The sequence below is a fragment of the Mirounga angustirostris genome, unplaced genomic scaffold, assembly GCF_029215605.1.
Source record: "Mirounga angustirostris isolate CCGP_5_RB_7025 unplaced genomic scaffold, mMirAng1.0.hap1 SCAF_16, whole genome shotgun sequence".
In the NCBI taxonomy this organism is placed as follows: domain Eukaryota; kingdom Metazoa; phylum Chordata; class Mammalia; order Carnivora; family Phocidae; genus Mirounga; species Mirounga angustirostris.
In genome coordinates this window covers 33,669,106-33,689,986 of record NW_026991724.1, presented here as the reverse complement: position 1 = coordinate 33,689,986, position 20,881 = coordinate 33,669,106, and the positions used below count along the sequence as shown (strand labels likewise).

Here is a 20,881-nt window from a genome sequence, read left to right as displayed (position 1 = left end):
GTCCTCAAGTCTGCTGTGCTTTCATCCTGCCACAGGGCCTTTGCACATGCTCATCCCTCTGTTCCAGTGCCCCACTGAGACCTACTTACCCTTTAGCTCCTAGCTTGAGTGGTGACCCACCCACCCCCATCCAAATCTAGTTCTTTCGCTTCATCTACTTTACAAAATTACATTTCTTTCCTTCAGAGCCCTCATTTTCACTTGCCGTTATGGATTCGTAGAGTAATTTGACTGCTGCTTTGTCTTTCCCACTAGCCCATCTGTTTTAGGAGGTTTGGCTATGTTATTTTGCATTGTGTCCCCAGGACCGTGCCCGGTACATAGTAGGTATTTGATAACTATCTGTTCAGTGAACATAAAAGTTATTGAGGCTATAAAAACTTCATTTTAATTAGAGTACATTGTAGAAGGCCTGGATACCAAACTAAGGAATTTATATTTTTTATCAGCTGCAGGGAGCCACTGAAGTTTTTTGAGAAAGGGAGCTATGTGACCTTTGTTTACGAGCTCTATGGAAGTGGAGATGGAGAGCCCATAAGGGAGGCCGTTGGGGGGTCCAGACAAGGGACTGTGCCTACAGAGGGGCTGTGGCCGTGTGGAGAAGCTGATGTTGTGCCCCACTCTGCTCCCCCAGGCTAGCCTGACAGTGACCTCACAATCACCCTGCAGACCTCCCACCCTTGGAGGCCAACATCCCAGCTGCTGGCCTACCTCTGCCTTTTATATCCACCTCCTAAAGGCCACACCCTGCCAACTGAAGTCCTCCAGGCCAGCTACTAGAGACAGAGGGATCAACAAAGCCACAGTGCACCACCTTCCCACCCAGCGCACAACCAGGACTCCAAAATGACAGAGATATCAGAGCCCCTAAAGGATGCAATGCCCACAGAGAGGAAGTCCACGTGGAGGACGGCCGAGGAGAGGCGGATGTCCGACCTCACTCGGGTGCTGGAGTGGCTGGAGCGGAGGCAGGGGAAGACAAAGCAAGTATGTGCTCTCCAAGTATGGGCTGTCCCAGCAAAACCGCAAGGCAGCTGAACTCAAGACTATTCCAGTAGGGGAGAGACTGAACTTGACTCCCAGAAAACAGAAGGTGGGAGGAGCTTTAAGCAAGGGAGTGAACTAGTAGAAAAGTCTTCACGGAGAGAGAGGAAGTTGCCCATGTGGTTAGGCCGGCTGTGTCTGCCAATTTTCACTCAAGTAGTTAGGTTCCTACCTTCCCACAGAGACTGGGAGGACGGGCTGCTATCTTTCCAGATGATTACATTTCTTTTTTTAAAAAAGATTTTATTTATTTATTTGAGAGAGAAAGAGCACGAGCAGGGGGAGGGTCAGAGGGAGAGGGAGAAGCAGACTCCCCCATTAGTTGAGGGCTTGATCCCAGGACCTCCAAGATCATGACCTGAGTAGAAGGCAGACACTTAACCCTTAACTGACTGAGCCACGCAGGTGCCCCCTGATGATTACATTTCAAAGGGATGGCTTCCTGGTCCTTGAGAAAAACATTCCTGGATTATAAAACTAGCAAGAGGCTAGGAGAAGATTTACATCTCAAAGGGGCAGGGAAAGAATTTACAAGTGCCAGTTTTTTTTAAAAGAAAAGAAAAGAGAGGTCATGGGCCTAGAGCCAGGAAGGAACCTATCAGGAGTTTAATCAAGATGAGGGGAGCATTCAGGCTGTCTTGATCAGGTTCCAGAAGAACTTAGGGGCAATAACTTCTAAGATCTCGGAGGTGGCAGAATGGGTCCTCCCCACTGTCCCTAGACACTTCCTTACTGACCATGGCTCCAGGGTCAAAGGGCATTCAGTCTCCAATGCCACTACCCCACTGGGATCCCTACTAACATACCTCCTCCTTTCTACCCTGTATCACAACTAGTTCCCATCCACAGGTCTTAGTCCTTTGGGGCTACTGTAACAGAATACCATAGATTGAGTGGCTTATAAACAGCAGCAATGAATTTCTCCCAGTTTAGAGGCTAGGAAGCCCAAGATCAGGGTGCTGGCAGATTTGGTGTCTGATGAGGGCCCACCTCCTTCTTCATAGACGGCCACCTTCTTGCTGTGTCCTCACAGGAAGGAAGAAACTGGAGACCTCTCTATGGTCTCTTTCATAAAGTCACTAATCCCATTCGCGAAGGCTCTACCCTCATGATCTAATCACTTCCCAAAAGCTCCCCTCCTAATACCATCACACTGAAAGTTAGAATTTCAACATAGGAATTGGGGTGGGGGGGACACAAACATTCAGTTTATAGCACCGCCCTTCACTCTTTCTCCAGGAACTATGGCAGCCAATTTTGCCTCAGTTTCCCCCAGAAATCCCTCAGGCCCATCATCTATGGGAAAATCAAGCCATGTCCTTAGAAAGTGGTCTCTGTAGAGGATGCCACCTGATCTTGAATTCCCCAGCCCCCAGAGAAAAATGAGTGAAAAACGGCATCACTAATGACAATGCTAATGTTTATTAAGCATTTACCATGTGCCAGGCCCTGTGCTCAGCATCACACATGAATTTTCTTATCAACAGCTCTCAGCAGGGCCTACAGCGGAGGTACCATTCTTTTTTTTTTTTAACTTTTTATTGTTATGTTAATCACCATACATTACATCATTAGTTTTTGATGTAGTGTTCCATGATTCATCATTTGTGCATAACACCCAGTGCTCCATGCAGAATGTGCCCTCTTTAATACCCATCACCAGGCAAACCCATCCTCCCACCCCCCCTCCCCTCTAGAACCCTCAGTTTGTTTTTCAGAGTCCATCGTCTCTCGTGGTTCATCTCCCCCTCCGATTTCCCCCCCTTCATTCTTCCCCTCCTGCTATCTTCTTCTTCTTTTTTTTTTTAACATATATTGCATTATTTGTTTCAGAGGTACAGATCTGTGATTCAACAGTCTTGCACAATTCACAGCAGTCACCATAGCACATACCCTCCCCAATGTCTATCACCCAGCCACCCCATCTCTCCCACCCCACCCCCCACTCCAGCAACCCTCAGTTTGTTTCCTGAGATTAAGAATTCCTCATATCAGTGAGGTCATATGATACATGTCTTTCTCTGTTTGACTTATTTCACTCAGCATAACACCCTCCAGTTCCATCCATGTCATTGCAAATGGCAAGATCTCATTCCTTTTGATGGCTGCATAAGATTCCATTGTATATATATACCACCTCTTCTTTATCCATTCATCTGTCGATGGACATCTTGGCTCTTTCCACAGTTTGGCTACTGTGGACATTGTTGCTATAAACATCAGGGTGCATGTACCCCTTCGGATCCCTACATTTGTACCTTTGGGGTAAATACCCAGTAGTGCAATTGCTGGATCATATGATAGCTCTATTTTCAACTTTTTGAGGAACCTCCATACTGTCTTCCAGAATGGCTGCACCAGCTTGCATTCCCACCAACAGTGTAGGAGGGTTCCCCTTTCTCCGCATCCCTGCCAACATCTGTCCTTTCCTGACTTGTTAATTTTAGCCATTCTGACTGGTGTGAGGTGGTATCTCATTGAGGTTTTGATTTGGATTTCCCTGATGCCGGGCCATGTTGAGCACTTTTTCATGTGTCTGTTGGCCATTTGGATGTCTTCTTTGGAAAAATGTCTGTTCATGTCTTCTGCCCATTTCTCGTTTGGATAATTTGTTCTTTGGGTGTTGAGTTTGACAAGTTCTTTATAGATTTTGGATACTAGCCCTTTATCTGATATGTCATTTGCAAATATCTTCTCCCATTCTGTCGGTTGTCTTTTGGTTTTGTTGACTGTTTCCTTTGCTGTGCAAAAGCTTTTTATCTTGATGAGGTTGCAATAGTTCATTTTTGCCCTTGCTTCCCTTGCCTTTGGCGATGTTTCTAGGAAGAAGTTGCTGCAGCTGAGGTCGAAGAGGTTGCTCCCTGTGTTCTCCTTTAGGATTCTGATGGACTCCTGTCTCACATTGAGGTCTTTCAGCCATTTGGAGTCTATTGGGGAGGCACCATTCTTACCCCCCAGCTCACAGGAGGTAATAAGGAAGCTGAGTAAGGGGCAGAGAAGTCATGTCCTTGAGCGCACAGAATTAATGAAGGGCCAAGCTAGGGCTCCAAGTCAGATTTATCCTGTTCTCAAGCTCAGGGGCTTTGTCAGGTCAACTCCCCATAGTCACCTCCACTTTCTCTGCTCTGACCACTGCGGTGCCCCCTGCCTTTCCAAAAAGCTCTCATCTGGATATATGCTTACTTATCATTTATATTCAGAAAGATCTGGAGTGCCAGTTCCAACAAACATACTGAAACACATCTGATAAACATATTTTACATCCAGGTGGATTTATGGAAAGACTACTGCCTGCCCCCCATTTCAACTGCCGGGTTGCTCAGAACTTAATATCAATCACAGAAATCTAGATTCACTTCTATGATAACATGCACCTCTTCTCATGAAGATCATATTCTAATAATGTTTTCACAGCTTTACCTTTAATGTGGCTTTTACTGGAAATAATTTTGGACTCAGGAAAGGAACAAATTTAAATTGAAAATACAATGAAGGGGCACCTGGGTGGCTCCATCAGTTAAATTTCTGCTTGGGCTCAGGTCATGATCCCAGGGCCCTGGGATGGAGCCCTGCATTGGGTTTCCTGCTCAACGGGGAGTCTGCTTCTCCCTCCCCCCTGCTCTTGCGGTCTTGCGTGCTCTCTCTCTCAAATAAATAAAATTTAAAAATCTTTAAAAAAAAAATGGAAAATACGATGAAATCTTCAAGCATCATTATCCTTCCCAGAGGCACCTGGATTTTGAAAGAAGCTCCTGTGATTCCATGGCAGGTCTCAGACAGCACCGGTGGGGGAGGGGGGGCGCCCTTTGGTGTAGACGGTTGGAGGGGGGCTGTCTGTGGCCTCCTCTCCCTTCTCCTGGCATCTGCACAGGGGTTCATCAATTTCTCAAAATAACCCTAGGAGACAGGTCCTACTCTTCCCTCCATCTTCAGAGGAGGAAACAAAGCCCGGTTGCTCAGCCAGCAAGTAGTCGAGCAGGGTCCCCACCAGGCGTCTGACCTGGAGACCAGTCCCAGCCACCATGTCCCCACAACCACAAGCGGCACACTGCAAGTGGAGACCCAGTCGATTCAGCTTTCTTCGGCACCCCCACGCCTGGTCAAGTGGCCTGGGGGCCCCTCTGTGCGCCCCTCCTCACTGGACCCTGGAGCTCCCTAATGAATGCATCCTCCCTGCCTGCCTGGAGGGCCAGGCCGGTGCACAAGAAAGTCCATATATGCCACAGGGAGCACCCAAGGAAAGAGAAAGGCAGGATGAACTGTGATGACAGACAGGATGGGGACAGCTTGGGAGAGGAGAGAGCTCTGGGGACAGAGGGAGTGTCCTGTCTGGACTCCAAGAAAGGGCAGCCTTCCTGTGGTTTCAGACTAGAGGCCCTGGCCGGGGAGTCACAGCTACCCAGGCCACTTGGGGGCCAGAAGGAATTCCTACCAGCTGGGGAGAGGGGCCCTTGTGTAGATGGTAACAGGGAGCTTGTGGTGGGTTCTAAAGTTGGGAGGGACAGTCAGACTTGACGTTTAGAAGGTTGTTCTGGGAGCAGTGTGACATTACACCTGGGTGTGTCTGGAGGCAGAAGGACAATTGTGGGGGGGACAGAAGTGCCAGAGTGGGGGCCAAATCTGGAGGTGGGGAGGGGGCAGCCTGCTTGCCAAGGCGCCGCCCCTCTGTAGGGGCAGCGGGTGGCTTCTGCCCACCAGGCAGTCACAGGGCAATCCTCTCTGTCGTTTCAAGCAGAAACCCAAGGGAATAATGACACCTAAAACAAATGGGAAGGAAGGAAAGAAAGACCAAAACCTGAAACAGCAGAGAGGGAACCGACAGGTGGCGTTTGCCAACCAGGTAAGGCAGGCTCCCCGCCTTGAGGAGGGGTACCCCCTCTACTCCTGCGCAGTGCCTGGCTACGTTTTTTTAATTTAAGGCTCTAAAATCCACTCCTGCCCCACACTAACACCCAAAGGAATCACCAGCCCCCACCCCACACGCTGGCCGGCCCGGTGGAGCCTGGCACTTCCCAGGTGCCGGTCTTCCTCCTCTCACCGCCCCCCACCGCCACCGTTCAGGAATGCGGGCTGAGAGATGAGAACCCCCGGGCCTCCCTGCCCCCTGAGCGCTGCGGCTTCCCTGACGCCTTGTGGCGTCGCTCTGAAATAGCTGGGACCAAAAGTGAGGAGCGGCTGAGCAGCCACCAGCCGCCATCGTTGCTCCCCTCACCCGCCCCAGGGCCCAGAGCGGCCTCTCCTTTGGGCCCTTTGCCTGCCTTTCAGCAAACCCTTGAAATCAGCTCATTCTGGGGGCGGAGGAGGCCGTGCCAAGACCAGTTCCTCGTGGTTTAACTTCTCTCCCGTGCCTCTCAGAAGCCCTCAGAGCAAAGCGCCAAGAACGCCGTGGACCCAAAGGGAAAACGCCTCAGCATCGTTCCCAGCAACTACAAGGATGGGCCCAGGAAATCCGGTAAGGGGAGCATCTTGGTCCTGGGGTGCCAGACCGTCCTCCATAATCGCCGCTCCTCAGAGGGACGGGAAGCTGTCCTCAGCCCCGGCAGCTGTGCACGTCTGGCTGTGACCCGGATGGCCAGCAGGTGCACGTCTAGGCTCCGCCCACACCTGGGGCTTCTCTTCTCAGGATGCAGCAGGGTGTGCACCCCGGTTCCTAAAGCCCCTAAAGTCGGTGACAGCAACCTCGCCAGCTCCAAACTGTCTAATTAGGTACTGTGACTACATCAGTGTAGCACATGAGGTACCACAACTGCTGGCCCGAAACCTGCCAGCCCAAAACCTGCCAGGTGTGGCTCGCACCCAAAAAGAGGTAGGCTTAAGTTATGCCTGATCTCCAGTTCCCAGGGCTGCGCCTGGGGTTCGAACCTTGGCTCCACCACTCTGTAGTGAACTCAGAGTTGTGCAATCCAGGGTGAGTCAGCCACTCCATCTCTCAGGTTCAGTTTTCACATCTATAAAATGGGACAATAGCATGACTTGCCTCCCGGTCGAGTTTCAGTGAGACAAGGCATATAAAGCATGTAGCCTGATACAGACTAGGTGCTCAATAAATGGTGGCAAATAGCTTTTTCTAGGGGAAAAAATTTGCTAAAATGCTCAGGTGGGCTGTGCCATGGTGTTGGAAAAAGTTACGTTTATTGTGCCTGGTTTCTTGGAAAGGAGGTGTGTGGTCGAAGAAAGGTGGAAAGGATTCCCATTAGTCCAAAAGAGGAGTGGGCAAAAGCTTTCGAGTAGGGGCTGCCAGTTCTGCACAAAACTGCTCCCATTGTGCCCAGCAAAACGTCCTTTTTCCCCTTCTCATTTAATACACCAAAGCCGTTGAAACCAAACTGTGCTCACTTGCCTGTCAGATTTAAATATGATTGGCTCTAAATGCCATGCAGGATCCTGGACTGGATCCTAGAACAACACTTCAGTTGGAAAACTGGCAAAATCAAAGAAAAACTGTTATGTGCCAATGTTAATTTCTGAGTTTTGACAAATGTGCCCTGCTTGTGTAAGATGCTAACACTCGGGGAAACTGAGTGAGCAGTGCCCGGGAGCTCTCGATACCATCTTGGCAACCCTTCTGCAAATCTAAACTTACTCCAAAATAAAAAGTTTATAGATATAGATATGGATGTGGATATGGATACAGGTACGGATACGGATACGGATACAGATACAGATATATAGATAGATTGACATATGCCCCATGGGAGGCCCTACACCTTTCCCAAATCTTTCCCAAGTGACTCCTGATGCAATTCTGGCTCTGAAGACCAAGTTCCGCTGAGCCCCTGAGCATCTGCAGATCTCGATTCCAGTGGTTGCTCCCTTCTCCCTTTTTCCTGCCACTGCACACAGACACAGAGCACAGCTCTGTTTCCTTCATTTTCCCCCAAACCTCTCACATGAAGCCTTTGTGTGTAAACAGACTTTACTGAAGGTTTGGGGAAACGGAGGGAAAGAATTTCATGGCAGAATTATACAGAAAACAAAACAGAAGTTGATTACAAAACCCCCTTAAGGGTTCTTCCAAATCCTTGGTCCCCTGCCACCAGGAGATGGTCCTTGAATGTATTTGCTTGCAGGGAGTCCCCTCCAGCTGTCTTGCTCACCCCTGCACTGGATAGAATGAGCCCAGCCAGGCACCCAGAACATGAGATTTAAGGAGGCACTCACTCTCTAGTACTGACTCTTCACTTGCATGAGCCTGAGAGTGAGCACCTCCTTAAATTTTGCCCCCCCCCCCCAGGCATTTGGCTGGTCTCACTCTAGTCCTGGGCCTGCCTAGCTCCCACCTCTTCCCCTCTATTTCCTCTCCCCTCTCCTCCATCCTCTGCTGTCCTCACCCCACAATTCCTATTGGCTTGTTACCTGGAAAGATCACTTACTTTCCTTTGTTTCTCTGTCTTAGTCCACACTCAAAGAGTCTATCAAGGTATTTTCCTAAACAAAGGCAGTTCCTTCCCTAAGAGAAACTCACATACCAGCTGATTAAATAATCCTTTTCATAAAACTGCACAAAAATGCCAGCAGGGCAGACTGACTTAGCAGTTCTTTGGTTCTCTGCAGTCCCCCTGCCCCCCACCCCCAAGACAAAAATCCAGGGGCGCCTGGGTGGCTCAGTTAAGCGACTGCCTTCAGCTCAGGTCATGATCCCACGGCCCTGGGATCGAGTCCCGCATCAGGCTCCCTGCGCTGCAGGGAGCCTGCTTCTCCCTCTCCCACTCCCCCTGCTTGTGTTCCCTCTCTCGCTGTGTCTCTCTCTGTCACATAAATAAATAAAATCTTTAAAAAAAAAAAAAAAGACAAAAATCCACCCTGTACAGAGGGGACCTTTTTTCCTACCGTACGTAATACAACAAATGGCCACTGGGGGGCAGCAGGTGCTCCGTTGCAGCAGGTGCTCAGAGGCACCCAGGAACCACCTGGACATCCAAGTGTGGCACCCAGGAATGGGTCAGGGCTGAGTCTGAGCACAGCAAGGGGAGCTTCCTGTGCAGGCCAGCCAGAGGCCCAACATGAGTGGGCAGGATCTGGTTTCGGGGTCAAGTTCAAGACAAAGCAGCCCCTAGGAAGGGCATGGGGCCAGTTGAGGGCTGGGCGGGAGTCCATGTAGAGATACACATGGATCAAGGAAGGGTATTCTAGACCAGGACTTCTGGTTCTGGCCTCCCCGGCCTCGCTCAGTACCTGAATCATCGGTGTCCTGGTTTTCCTAGAAGCAGAGTGAGCTCTTTGCACTCTTGAAGCTATGTTTCTGTGTGATCTGGTGAGCAAGAGTCTGTGAGGAATGACCATCGGACACACCACTGATGTGACCACTTGGTCTGTACAGACACAACAAATCCCACTGGTCCACATCTGTAGTGTTGTGATGGTCACAGGATCTAAACCTGTGAAACACGGTATGTCCCCCATGAGGGACAGATAACTGTCTCCAGCTCCAGAACCCCAAAGCTAATAGAAAACAGCAATGACATCCCCAATGTGGAGCACGGTGCTTTTCAAAGCTGAACGCTTCATCTTCGTCCCCTCTCCCCATGTTCACAAAAGCTCCCATTCACTCCTCTTACCAGCTGAAATGCCACGTCCATCCGCCGCTGACCACCACCCTGACATCAGCCTGCTGCACACAGATGCTGTGTACCATGGGCCACTTCCCTCTCCCCACGGCCTCTCCTCCCTTGAATTCCCTGAGAACAGCCTTTTCTGTTTCCCCCTCCTCTTTCATCACTCCCCTGGCCCCCCTCCAAGGGCCACCAAGTTGGTTTTGAATTTGTAAAAGGTCACTCCAGCGTTGGGCCAGCAAAAGGCCCTAGGAAAGCAATTGGAACACGTTTCCAAAGTAAATCTTGGCAAAGTCTGAGCAGCTAGACTAGAAAAGGGGCATTCACTTGGCTTTCTCTCCCTGGGCACCTATGCCCAGGGCATTCTGTAGATGCAGTGCAGGAGTGCATCCCTAATGCAGAGGTCTGGAGGGCAATGATTACCCTCTGTTTCCATGAGCACAGAGTAAGCCCCAGGAGTCCCAAACACAGCCCTCTAGAAATCGAACTTACCTCTTCAGTCACAGACTCAGGAATAGGTGTCATTTTTGCCCAGATGGTAGCCAGGATGGGTGCCCAGAAAAAGGGACCAGCAACCTAGGCTCACATTTTCCTGGATCCACCACCAGTTAGCCCTGGCATGTTTGGTACATGACTTAATCTCTCTGATCCTCAACTTTCTCATTTGTTAAATGGGCATGATATGGTTGTGAGACTCTAGCGCTTCTCTCCCTGGAAAGCTCCTTGAACACTGCCTGGCACATAAGTCACTCATTAAATATTAGTTCATATGTTTAATTATCATTGCCATTTATATGACTACTATTCTTTCCTACATGAGACCTACCTTGACCCAGAGGGTGCTCGGATATCTCAGAAAAGGCTATGGTTCTTTCTACAAGGGATTTCCCATTTGTGCTGATGAGGATATGCAGCTCATGTTTCTTCCGGAACATAGCACCAATTCCCACTACGCATAAACAGGAGTGGCTAAGGCCCCCTGGCCAAGGACCTGCTATCAATCCAGAGCACCAAACTGGGCATACAGAGTCCCAGTTTAGCCCCTAATTCATATGAGACCTTGGGCAAATCACAGCCTCTTTCCAGGAGGCTGTTCCTCCATTTATATAACTGTGGGGGATCTAGACTCATTCCCCCCAGACATATCCCAGTAAAATTCCTGAACTTTACTGGTGAAATCCTTCAGGCTTACAGGAAGAACAATTTACTTACAAAGGGAAAAAATGCTCTGGGTGAGAACAGAGGCACAAACTAGGAAATAATTGGTTTAAAAGTCAGAATCTAGATACACTTAAAATCAGGTTTAATATGAAGATTGAAAACAAAAGGATAGGCCAAGAGATGAAATGCAAACAGATGAGGTGTAATTAAGACTAAAAGAAACACGTAGGGTAAAAGAGGGATATTTTTAAATGTTAAAGAGAATAAATAAAAATCATAAGCTTACACATACCAAAAAATACATTAGCTAAAGAGATAATTATTGGGAGCTGCAAAAAGAACCTAATAAAATACAGTTAAAGTGGGAGATTTTAATATACCTCTTTTAGAGTAAAATAGACATAACTTCATATTTGAATAGAGAATGCATTTTTCTGTGGCCAAAGAATATCTACAAAACTCATCTGCCTATTCACCATTAAGAAAACATTAACTTTCAAAAAGTAAAAATTTTAGGGCAACCTACATTATCCTAAAGCAGTAATTGGAAATAAAATTTAAATTAAAAGATATTCCCAACTTAACAGTCAGAAATTAAGAAATATACTCCTAAAATAACCCATATCAGAGAAAAAAAGCTCATGAAAATAAGCCTGGTTTCTTACTTATGGGAACAAAGGCAAAATCTATCCTGAGAAGAAAATTTATAGTAACTAAAATTAATAATTCTTGTCTTTATAACACACACACACACCAAAAAAATGAATATATTGAGCAGTTTACTATTTATAATAAGATAGGAGAAATAATTAATATGAAAGAGAGAGCTTTCATACACTAAATACCAGCTGAGATTAATGAAACCCAAGATAAAAACTAGTTAAAAGGGTAAGTCCTAAATCCAAAGCTAACTTTTTGAAAATGCAAGTGATGAATAGTATGAACTCCTCATGACCATTGTTAAGAAGAATAAAGAGGTGCCTGGGTGGCTCAGTTGGTTGAGCATTTGACTCTTGACTTCAGCTCAGGTCATGATCTCAGGATCGTGAGATCAAGCCCCGTATCAGGCTCTGCGCTCAGCAGAGTCTGCCTGAGATTCTCTCCCTCTCCCTCCTTCTCTGCCCCTCCCCCTGCTCATGCTCTAAATAAATAAATAAATAAATAAATAAATAAATAAATAAATAAAATGTTAAACAAAAAGAGAAGAGTAAAAGTGTACAAGATTTGGTATGAGAAAGAATACATGAGCAAAGATGAGAAATACATTGACTGAGCTATAATAGAACACTAGATGCACCTCTTTCTGATATATTTGAAAACCTAGAAGAAATATATCATTTCCTCTCATACAATAAATTATTAAAATTGACACAATAAAGTTGAAGAGAGCAATTTCTAAAGTAAAAGTTGAAAGCTGGTTGACACTTTCCCACTGAACAAGTCACCAGGACAAAAGACTTCACACCAGATTCTACCTTTTCAAGAATGAATAATCTCAATATCACGTCAACTATTCCAGACCATATAAAATACAGACTCTTCTGCATTAATCCAACAAGCCACCAGAGCCACAATATTAAAATATTTGCAAATAAGTAATACAAATGTAAAAAATATATTAAAAATTTTAGCAAATGTATGAAAATTTATCAATGTATGAAATTAGTAACATGCCATGTTACTAATCCCCAAATGGGGTTTCTTTTTTTTCCTTCTTTTGAGAGAATGAAGTTTATTTATTTAAAAAAATTTTTTTTTCTTTCAAATTTTATTTAAGGGGTGCTTGTATGGCTCAGTCATTAAGTGTCTGCCTTCAGCTCAGGTCATGATCCCAGGGTCCTGGGATTGAGCCCCACATCGGGCTCCCTGCTCGACGGGAAGCCTGCTTCTCCCTCTCCCACTCCCCGTGCTTGCGTTCCCTCTCTCGCTGTGTCTGTCTCTGTCAAATAAATAAATAAATAATCTTTTTAAAAAAGGTTTTATTTAAATTCAAGTTAGTTCACATACAGTGTAGTATTACTTTCAGGGGTAGGACTTAGTGACAAATAGGATTTCTTATAGCAGGTCAGGAATGGTTAGGTTATCACTATCAGAATATCTAAGACCATAATTTATTCCATCAATAAAGTGGAAAAACCATACGAGCATGTCAGTAAATGACAGAAAATCAAAAAGTAGAATCAAGCAATTATTACTAATAAAAACTTGATGTAAACTAAGAATTAAGCTCCTAATATTATAAACATACTAAAAATAGTGGCAAGTATCATTCTAAATGATGAAATGCTAATTATTTTAATTAAAATCAGGAACAAAATGAGGCATCTGCTATCATCATTATTGACATTGTGTTAGAAAGTCTGTCAAATGCAATATGTCAAGAAGAGTATATAATTTTTCTAAATGTTAGAAGGAAGTTATTTTCATTTTTCCCCTGATATGATTACATATCTGTAAAGCTCAAGAAATTCTAACAGGAAAAAAATACATTGTAACACAATAGCCTTTTCTCTATACTAGTCCCATTTCCAGAAATGGAAATGGAAAGAAAACATCCCATTCTCATCGGTAAAAATCTATAAAATACTTAGTGGTAAATTTGGCAAGAAGAAAAAAATTAAATTCTCCAAGCACTAGCCCCCACAGTATTTAATTCAGTACAAACTCCATATTTGGGTAACATCAGACACTCACCATTTCATTTCATATATTTGCGTCTTTGTGCATGCTGTTCCTCCTGCTGTACATGCCATTCCTCCTGCCTGCACATGCTGTTCCTCCTGCCTGAGCATGCTGTTCCTCTTGCCTGTATATGCTGTTCCTCTTCCCTGCACTTGCTGTTCTTCCTGCCTACACATGCTGTTCCTCACACCCACACATGCTGCTGCTCCTGCTGCACATGTTATTCCTCTTGTCTGTACATGCTATTCCTCCTGTCTGTACATGCTGTTCCTCACACCCACACATGCCGCTCCTCCTGCCTGCACATGCTGTTCCTCCTGCCTGAGCATGCTGTTCCTCTTGCCTGTACATGCTGTTCCTCTTGCCTGCACATGCTGTTCTTCCTGCCTACACATGCTGTTCCTCTTGCCTGCATATGATGTTCCTCACACCCACACATGACGTTCCTCCTGCCTGCACATGCTGTTCCTCCTGCCTGAGCATGCTGTTCCTCTTGCCTGTACATGCTGTTCCTCTTGCCTGGACATGCTGTTCCTCCTACCTGTACATGCTGTTCCTCACACCTGTACAAGCTATTCCTATGCCTGTATATGCTGTTCCTCGCACCTGCACATGCTGTTCCTCCTGCCTGCAATATTTTTCTCCCCTTTCATCCAAGAAATTGTTTTTCCTTTAAAAACCCCACCTGAACAAACCAAAGGAAAAAAAAAAAACGAACATCTCAGAGTTTATCTTTGATAGCTTTCCCTAGCTTCCCCTACCTCCTCCAGGCAGAGGTTCCCTTTAAGTGAGGAGGGACTGAAGAGAAGATGGCGAGATGGGGACGAAGACAGGAGGGAGGGAGCCGAGGAGACAGTGAGAAAGGAGGGAGGTAAAGACGAGCGAGAATTAAACTGATGAGGGGAAGAGCCCGAAGAGCGTGGAAGAGAGCTGTCAGAACAGGTATTTGTTTGAAGCCCAGGCTGTCTTGCAGGCCTCCCCCGCTTCCTGCGCGTCCTGTCTCTCCCCTCCACCAGCTTGAACTCCCTGATGACGACTGTCCAATTTCAGACCTGGACATCAAGGACGCAATCGCGCTGGAGTCCGCTCAGCGGCCCCTGCCCTACCGCCACCAGAGCATCCTGGACCCCGCGCTGCAGGAATCGCCTGTGTTCGGTGGTCGGAAGTCCACCCTCCTGAGAGACTGGGTAATAAGCAGGACGACCGAGATCTCCTATGAGCGCAAGCTGAAGAGTCTCATGGAGAAGGGCACGGAGCCCAAGGTGGAGCTGGTGAGGATGCTGAAGCCGGAGGAGGTGCTGAGCTGCCGGTGAGCTGCCCTGGCAGGCGGGGCTGGGTGCCCGGGGTGGCGGGACAGGCTTTGGTCAGCACCGTGAGCTGCAGGGACCTGGGCTGAGTGTGGGCAAGGGAAGGGCGGGCGGCAGTGGCAGGACTGGGCTCTGTCTTTGTGTCCTGAAGGGCCGTTCCGGGGCAGAAGCCACGGGTTCCCCGGCAACCTCACTAGTGGGGGAGCTCTGGGATGGGCACGACATTTGGGTGCTTTGACGCCACGCCTTTGGGCACTGACACCACCCTTCCAATATTTCCATATGTTTCACAATTGAAACCATGAATATCATCCAAAAAGAAAGAATGCATTGTCTATGGCCTATTTTTAACAGGAAATCCCCCTACGAGCCTTCACTCCGCCTGTGGAGTTGCTGGGGGTCCTCCCCACCATCCCCGATGGCCATCTGCTCAACGTGTGGGGGTTTAAACTCCCAGAGGCACTAGGAACAGAGTGTGAAGCCGTTTGGTATTTACTGCTCTTACCAGAGGTCTTCCTACTCCCGTGTTCTTTTTCTTATTCATCGGGACCTGCTGGTTTCCATCCCCAAATTCAAGTACCCCTCCCAAGCCCGGTGCTAGCCTTTCTGTAAAGACATGGCTGACAAGGCTCAGAAACTTCAATAGAGGAGGAAACAGACAACAGAATAATGTGGATGTCCTTCTAGACGGAACAGCAGGGAGCTCCTCTGTAAGTTTCAGATGGCCTCAGATGCCTGGCATCCAGTGACCCCATTACAAAGTCCTGCTCTGCTCACCGAGAGATGGATGGTTGGAATGGCAGCCTCCCCAGCCAAAGGGGGCTTCTTGCTCGACCTTTCCATGGATGGATGACTTTGGCGATGGCTTTCAGTTTGACAGGGTGATGCTCGTTGACTCTGGCCAACAGACAGCCTACCTGGGCTTCATGGTGGGCAGAAAAGAGATTTGGACAGGGCCCCCACCCTCCAAGGAGGGAGAGTGAATATTTGGAAAGATGGCATCCAACGAGGATTAGAAAAACATCCAAGGAAAAGATGAAATTGTCCAGAATGGGATCTTCGTGAGTGCTGACATGTACAAGTGTGTGAGACCCTCGAGGCCTGGGTTGGGCAGAAGCGGAAGGAGCAGACCCTGCCTGGCACTGTCAGAGAAAGGTGGTCCAGACACAGGGCTGGGGAGTGGGGTGTCAGATGGCTGTAAAAACAGGTAAGCGCCGGGCAGATCTTGAAGGACAAGGAGACCATTCCCAATGGGTGGAAAACCCAGGTTATTTCAATATGCAGCTCCTCCCCCATCATCTGTAGCAAAGTACCCAACCAGCAGGTGGCCTGAGTAGGGGACCAACCTCCTTACACTAAAGCTGGGAACAAGGTCAAAGCCGCTGGTAGAATAAGGAGCTCAGAGGATACGCCAGCAGAGATACGCTCTAGACCACACAGTGTCAACGGGATCAGTTCCTCTCCAGTGTAAGTCAGAATTGTGGGGCTTTAGCTGAGATTTTAAATCACTGGCCCAATTTTTTAATTGTTTGAATATTATTAAAAGAAAATACTCCCACCCTGAATAGCCAGAGGAATGTTGAAAAAGAAAAGCAAAGCTGGCGGCATCACAATTCCGGACTTCCAGCTCTATTACAAAGCTGTCATCATCAAGACAGCATGGTACTGGCACAAAAACAGACACATAGATCAATGGAACAGAATAGAGAGCCCAGAAATGGACCCTCAACTCTATGGTCAACTAATCTTCAATAAAGCAGGAAAGAATGTCCAATGGAAAAAAGTCTCTTCAACAAATGGTGCTGGGAAAATTGGACAGCCACATGCAGAAGAATGAAACAGGACCATTTCCTTACACCACACACAAAAATAGACTCAAAATGGTTGGAAGACCTCAATGTGAGACAGGAGTCCCTCAAAATCCTAAAGGACAACACAGGCAGCAACCTCTTCGACCTCAGCTGCAGCAACTTCTTCCTAGAAACATTGCCAAAGGCAAGGGAAGCAAGGGAAAAAAATGAACTATTGGGACTTCATCAAGATAAAAAGCTTTTGCACGGGAAAAGAAACAGTCCACAAAACCAAAAAAGACAACCGACAGAATGGGAGAAGATATTTGCAAATGACATATCAGATAAAAGGCTAGTATCCAAAATCTATAAAGAACTTATGAAACTCAACACCCAAAGAACAAAGAATCCAATCAAGAAATGGGCAGAAGACATGAACAGACATTTTCCCAAAGAAGACATCCAAATGGCCAACAGACACATGAAGAAGTGTTCAACATCACTCGGCATCAGGGAAATCCAAATCAAAACCTCAATGAGATACCACCTCACACCAGTCAGAATGGCTCGAATTAACAAGTCAGGAAAAAACAGATGTTGGCGGGAATGCGGAGAAAGGGGAACCCTCCTACACTGTTGGTGGGAATGCAAGCTGGTGCAGCCATTCTGGAAGACAGTATGGAGGTTCCTCAAAAAGTTGAAAATAGAGCTACCCTACGATCCAGCAATTGCAGTACTGGGTATTTGCCCCAAAGATACAAATATAGGGATCCGAAGGGGTATGTGCACCCCGATGTTCATAGCAGCAATGTCCACAATAGCCAAACTGTGGAAAGAGTCAAGATGTCCATCGACAGATGAATGGATAAAGAAGAGGTGGTATATATATATACAATGGAATATTATGCAGCCATCAAAAGGAATGAGATCTTGCCATTTGCAACGACGTGGATGGAACTGGAGGGTATTATGCTGAGCAAAATAAGTCAAACAGAGAAAAACATGTATCATATGACCTCACTGATATGAGGAATTCTTAATCTCAGGAAACAGAGGGTTGCTGGAGTGGGGGCTGGGGTCGGAGGGATAGGGGTGGCTGGGTGATAGACATTGGGGAGGGTATGTGCTATGGTGAACGCTGTGAATTGTGCAAACCTGTACCTCTGAAACAAATAACACATTATGTGTTAAAAAAAAAAAAAAAAGAAGAAGAAGAAGGTAGCGGGAGGGGAAGAATGAAGTGGGGGAGATCAGAGGGGTAGACGAACCATGAGAGACGATGGACTCTGAAAAACTAACAGGGTTCTAGAGGGGAGGGGGGTGGGAGGATGGCTTAGCCTGGTGGTGGGTATTGAGGAGGGCACATTCTGCATGGAGCACTGGGTGTTATGCACAAACAATGAATCATGGAACACTTCATCTAAAACTAATGATGTATGGTGATTAACATAACATAATTAAAAAAAAGAAGAAAGAAAATATGCTCCCTTTTCCTACAATTTTACTCAGCTTTTATTGCCATTGTTCCGTATTTCGCGCGGGCCTTGCATCGCTGAGGTTACACACACCTGTTAGTGATGGAAGCCCTGACGATTGCCTCTCTCACGGGCATCACGCATCACCATCACCTAGGGCACCTGCTTCTGCCCAAAGCCATGTCAAGGCTGGCGGGAGCACCCTTGAGATGGGTATTCCATGATTTGCTTAACCACTCCTCGGTTGATGGAATCTCCTCTTTTCCTGTTGTTGATAACCCTGAAGTGAACACTTTGATTTATATAGCTTTTCATTCCATTGACTTCTCTTCTCAGGTTCAGTTGAAGGCCTGAGTGGAGTTCCTGAGTCAAAGATAATGAAGGAACTTTTGCGGGGAGGGGACTTGTGGGGATAGGGCTGATGCCTGGCACATATGTTGCCGAATTAATTTCCCAAAGAGTTATACCAATAAAACTCCCACCAACTCTGTGGGGTGTCCCACTCTTTTATAGGATCTCTGTCAGCTCCAGAAGTGTCTGCAGAGCCAGTTCTCGTGAGAGATCCCACAGTGCTTAAATCTAAGCTCTTTTCAATAAAGTTCGAAGCAGGGCGCCTGGGTGGCTCAGTTGGTTAAGCGACTGCCTTCGGCTCAGGTCATGATCCTGGGGTCCCGGGATCGAGTCCCGCATCGGACTCCCCGCTGAGCGGGGAGTCTGCTTCTCCCTCTGACCCTCCCCACTCTCATGCTCTCTCTATCTCATTCTCTCTCTCAAATAAATAAATAAAATCTTTTAAAAAAATAAAATAAAATAAAGTTCAAAGCAATGGTGACTCCACGCTCAACTGACCTCTCTGGCCTTGTCTCGCGCAGATACCTGAGGTTGTCCAAGAACAACATTCGGACCTTGCTCAAGCTATGCAAGGACGCAGGCATGATCGTGGACATCCACCCCCACATGGTCGAAGGAGACATAGATGCTAAAAAGGTGTTCGCCCAAAACCCCAGCGTGGCCCTCTAGGTCACCACAGGCTCTCTCTGCTATTGGGCCCTCGGCCCCCAAACAGCATCCTCTGGTACACCCTGCCTAGGCCTTCAGACCTGGGGCGTTCCTTTTAGACAGCAGCCATCAGAAAACAAGGCTAAACTGCATACATCATCGTGCAAATGTAGCGTTTGTCCTTGACCCGAGTCAGAACCAACGTAGGGGAAGCTGTGGGTCTTCTCCCCACCAAAAGAAGACTGTAGAAAGGCCTTCTTGGAAAAGAAGTCTTAGAGGTGAGAAATAGAGACCCAGGGTCCCCAGAGGGACATCAGGAGGGGCAAAGGGCTGAGGGGCTGGTTGGGGATACACACACCGCAGGTCTTACACACCACACCACCCCTGCCATGTGGGACTGGGGGGAGCTGAATGCCACACCTTCAAGGGGCCGCTTGGTGCTTTCAGACTCTCAAGGGGGGGGGCTGCCGCGGGAGTCTCAGCTCTCAGACCCGAGGTGCCCCTGCAGAGTCGAGTCGGGGTGCAGGCTTCCCTGGGGTTTAGTAGAGACTGGAAGAGAGAGGGGAGAGGAATGCAGAGGAGAGACCTTGCCCCACCCCAGACCCTAGGGCCCCCTGGGTGCTCTCCTGGGGTCCAGAGGGCTTTTCTGTGTGGACTCCACAGGCACAAGGAGCCTCCAACTCAGCTTCTTGACATTCTGACCAAATAAGCCTAGAGTGAGCCCCAAGATTCACAGCTAGCATTGAGAAAGGAACACTTATCATTAGTTATCAGGAATGCAAATGAAAAGGAACCCCAAGCCAGTGTCCCTTGGCAGACAGCGCCTCCTGTAGCACACTAGTACTTTATAAACTCTGAAATGGTCTCGTGATTACATTTTCTAGTAGAAACAGACACATACACCGGGAACAGATTCACACAGGTACAGTCCCCTGGTTTATGGCAAAGGTGACACTGTGATGCAGTGGGGGAAAAGACAATCTTTTCAATAAATCAGGCTGGTCAATTAAATGTCCATATGGAAAAAAATATGGACCCTCCGCCTCTCGCTGTATGCAAAAATCAGTTCCAGATGGATGCAGATTGTGAAAGCTTCTAGAAGAAACGTAGAAGACAGTCTCCATGACCTTGGGGCAGGCCAAAAAATTTTAAACAACACACAAAGCCTCAGTAATAAAAGAAAATATTAATAAATTCTATTCATAATGCAAGTAGAACGTCTGTTCATCAAAACTCATCAGGAAGAGAGTAAGAATTCAAGTGACCCCAGTGGGAGAAGATAGATCAGACAAAGGGCTCATACGCAGATGACCTGTTTTCAACTCTTATAAATCAGTATGAAAAAGGCAGATAACTCAATCAAAAAGTGGGCCAAAGTCTTGCATAGGCACTTTACACGCGTTTAGCTAAGTGACCAACAAAAATAAGAAGTTTTGTTAGTTATCAGGAATGCAAATGAAAAAAAAGAAGGCAGCAGCACTAACACCTACCAGAATGGCTAAAAAGAGTGACGAGGGGCGCCCGGGTGGCTCAGTCAGTTAAACCTCTGCTTTCGGCTCAGATCGTGATCCCAGAGTCCTGGGATCAAGTCCCACATGGGGCTCCCTGCTCACTGGGGAGTCTGCTTCTCCCTCTCCTCCCTGCTCATGTGCTCTCTCTCACTATCTCTGTCTCCTTCTCAAATAAATAAAATCTTTAAAAAATAAAAAGAGTGACGATATTAACTATAGATTGAAAATGTAGAGCAAGGAGAACACTCAACCCATGATTGGGATGGGCGATTGGCATTACCACTTTGGAAAACTAGCAGTTATCTACAAAAGTTGCATATACACCTATGGTGTGGTCCAGTGTTTCCGTTCTTAGATACA

At 47.1% G+C, this 20,881-nt stretch overlaps 1 protein-coding gene across 1 annotated transcript; it reads left to right on the top strand.

Annotated features, from left to right (window-relative positions):
• The first annotated feature begins 846 nt into the window (after positions 1-846).
• On the top strand, positions 847-19,031 carry CUNH16orf78 (chromosome unknown C16orf78 homolog). Its single transcript, XM_045892125.1, has 4 exons — positions 847-987; positions 6,400-6,496; positions 14,490-14,748; positions 18,884-19,031. Exons 1-4 carry the CDS (start codon positions 847-849, stop codon positions 19,029-19,031), a joined length of 645 nt encoding a protein of 214 aa, XP_045748081.1.
• The last annotated feature ends 1,850 nt before the right edge of the window (positions 19,032-20,881 follow it).